The sequence below is a fragment of the Pteropus vampyrus genome, unplaced genomic scaffold, assembly GCF_000151845.1.
Source record: "Pteropus vampyrus isolate Shadow unplaced genomic scaffold, Pvam_2.0 Scaffold851, whole genome shotgun sequence".
NCBI classification, from domain to species: domain Eukaryota; kingdom Metazoa; phylum Chordata; class Mammalia; order Chiroptera; family Pteropodidae; genus Pteropus; species Pteropus vampyrus.
The window spans coordinates 62554-64495 of NW_011889632.1; the positions used below are offsets into that span (position 1 = coordinate 62554).

At 51.4% G+C, this 1942-nt stretch overlaps 1 gene segment (V, D, J or C); it reads left to right on the forward strand.

The window, feature by feature from the left end:
* The first annotated feature begins 6 nt into the window (after positions 1 to 6).
* The window catches only part of LOC105309781, a 4143-nt gene continuing 2207 nt past the window's right edge, over positions 7 to 1942 (forward strand). Inside the window, 2 exon segments of the V gene segment in view lie at positions 19 to 134; positions 267 to 565. Of these exon segments, the coding sequence occupies positions 86 to 134; positions 267 to 565 (348 nt within the window).

Here is a 1942-nt window from a genome sequence, read left to right on the forward strand (position 1 = left end):
GGCCTCCGATTCCACACACAGAGCCAGGGGAGCCCCAGATCCTCCCAGGAGGTGCTGGGAGCTGCGAGGAGACCCCCAACCCACTATGGGCAACCAGGTGCTCTGCTGTGTGGCCCTCTGTCTCCTGGGAGCAGGTGAGTCTTGGGTTCAGGGAGCAAATTGTGTCCCGAAGGTGACAGGCTCCAGTTGGAAGCCTTTCTCCCTGGACGGCAGCGTCAGGCCCCGTGTTGGGCTGTATTCCCAGAGCCTTCCTCTTCCTTCTGTAGGCACCATGGGTGGTCGAGTCACTCAGACCCCAAAATACCTGTTCGTAGAGGAAGGACGAGAAGTAACCCTGGAATGTGAACAGGATTTTCACCATGACGCCATGTACTGGTACCGACAGGACCCGGGGCAGGGCCTGAGACTCATCTACTACTCGCGAATTGAAGGAGAAGTTCAGAAAGAGGACCTCGATGACGGCTACACAGCCTCGCGGGAGAAGAAGGCATCCTTTCCCCTCACGGTGACATCGGCCCGACAGAACCAGTCAGCTCTGCATCTCTGCGCCAGCAGTGTAGACACAGTGAGGCACAGCCACCTCCTCTCTGCACATAAATGTGTCCCAAGCCCTGCTTCCCCGCCAGGTGGCAGGGCCTTCCTGTCCTCAGTACCCGGCCTTCCTGCTTCCTCCGACCTGCACCCGCCCACCAGGCAGCTGGGGCCCTCACCGGGCTGCGTGGAAACCGCACAACACGTCAGCAACACACTAGGCTAGTTTTAAAATGACATAGATCTCTATCCCTACATCTGTCATCGATCAGCTATCTATCACCTCTCGTCTATCTATCGATCTATCGATCTATCTTTTATCTATCTATCTATATATCTATCATCTATCCTCTATCTATCTATCTATCTGTTTATCTAGACCAGGAAGAGAGAGGTTGATTTTACAATCCAGCTTGTTTTTTTTTTCTGGTTTTCAAACACTGGGAAACAAAACTGAACAGAAAATGGTTTCTTCCTTCAGAAATATAATAAAAGCCCACTGAGGAGAGAAATGTGTAGGAGACAAACACTATAATCCAATATCACATGACGTGTGCTTTAGTCAGAGGTGGCAGTGGGAATAACACGGCCAGTTCTGTCTGGTGACATCGGGAAGGGCTTCAGAGAGGAGGCAGCACGTGGCACGAAGCTCAGTGGATGAGTAGGGTGGCACCAGGGGGACACGCGCTGACCGTGATACAGGCGTAGGGGACGATGTGGGGAGGCTGTTGAGATCATATCAGGAATAAAGTGATCAACCCCCACCCAGAATACGGCAATAGGAGAAAATTTACAAGAATGAGGAATCGAAGTCACCGAGCAGATTGGAGCCTCTCGTTCTGGTGGGTCTTCCGTGGATCTGCACAGAAGTAGCCACAAGACACTCTGGCACGTACTAGAGAGAGTCCGGCTCCACGGAGGGAAATATTTGCACAACTTGCCAGCAGACGTGTGGTCAGTATTGTTTTGCAAGTGAACTTTATGTTCTCTGCATAGTTCTTCCCTGTCTGGTCCCGACACTTATCTGAAATTGGAAGGCGGGTGTGATTAAGTCTTGGAACCCCATTTGTTTATAAGTTTTGAGTTGATCATGTAATTCTATTTCTAGAAATAAATCACAGTCTATAGTATTCAGGCGAACCCTCCCACTACATACAACTAAAAGCACGGGATTGAATGGATTTTCCAATATTTTTGAAAGCATTTAAGAGCCGCAGTCCGTTCTCCTGCGTGGCCTTGTGTCCCCTGGGACGAGCCATTTCTGGAAAGTGGCGTCAGTCCCGACCACGAGCTGCAAGCCCTGGCTCCCTCGTTGCATCGGGATCCCCTCCCGAATGCTGGGTGAGCTCGGGCTCTCTTCTCTTGTGTCTTCTGTGGCAGCTTCACTCACACGAAGACCAACGTGCTGAGT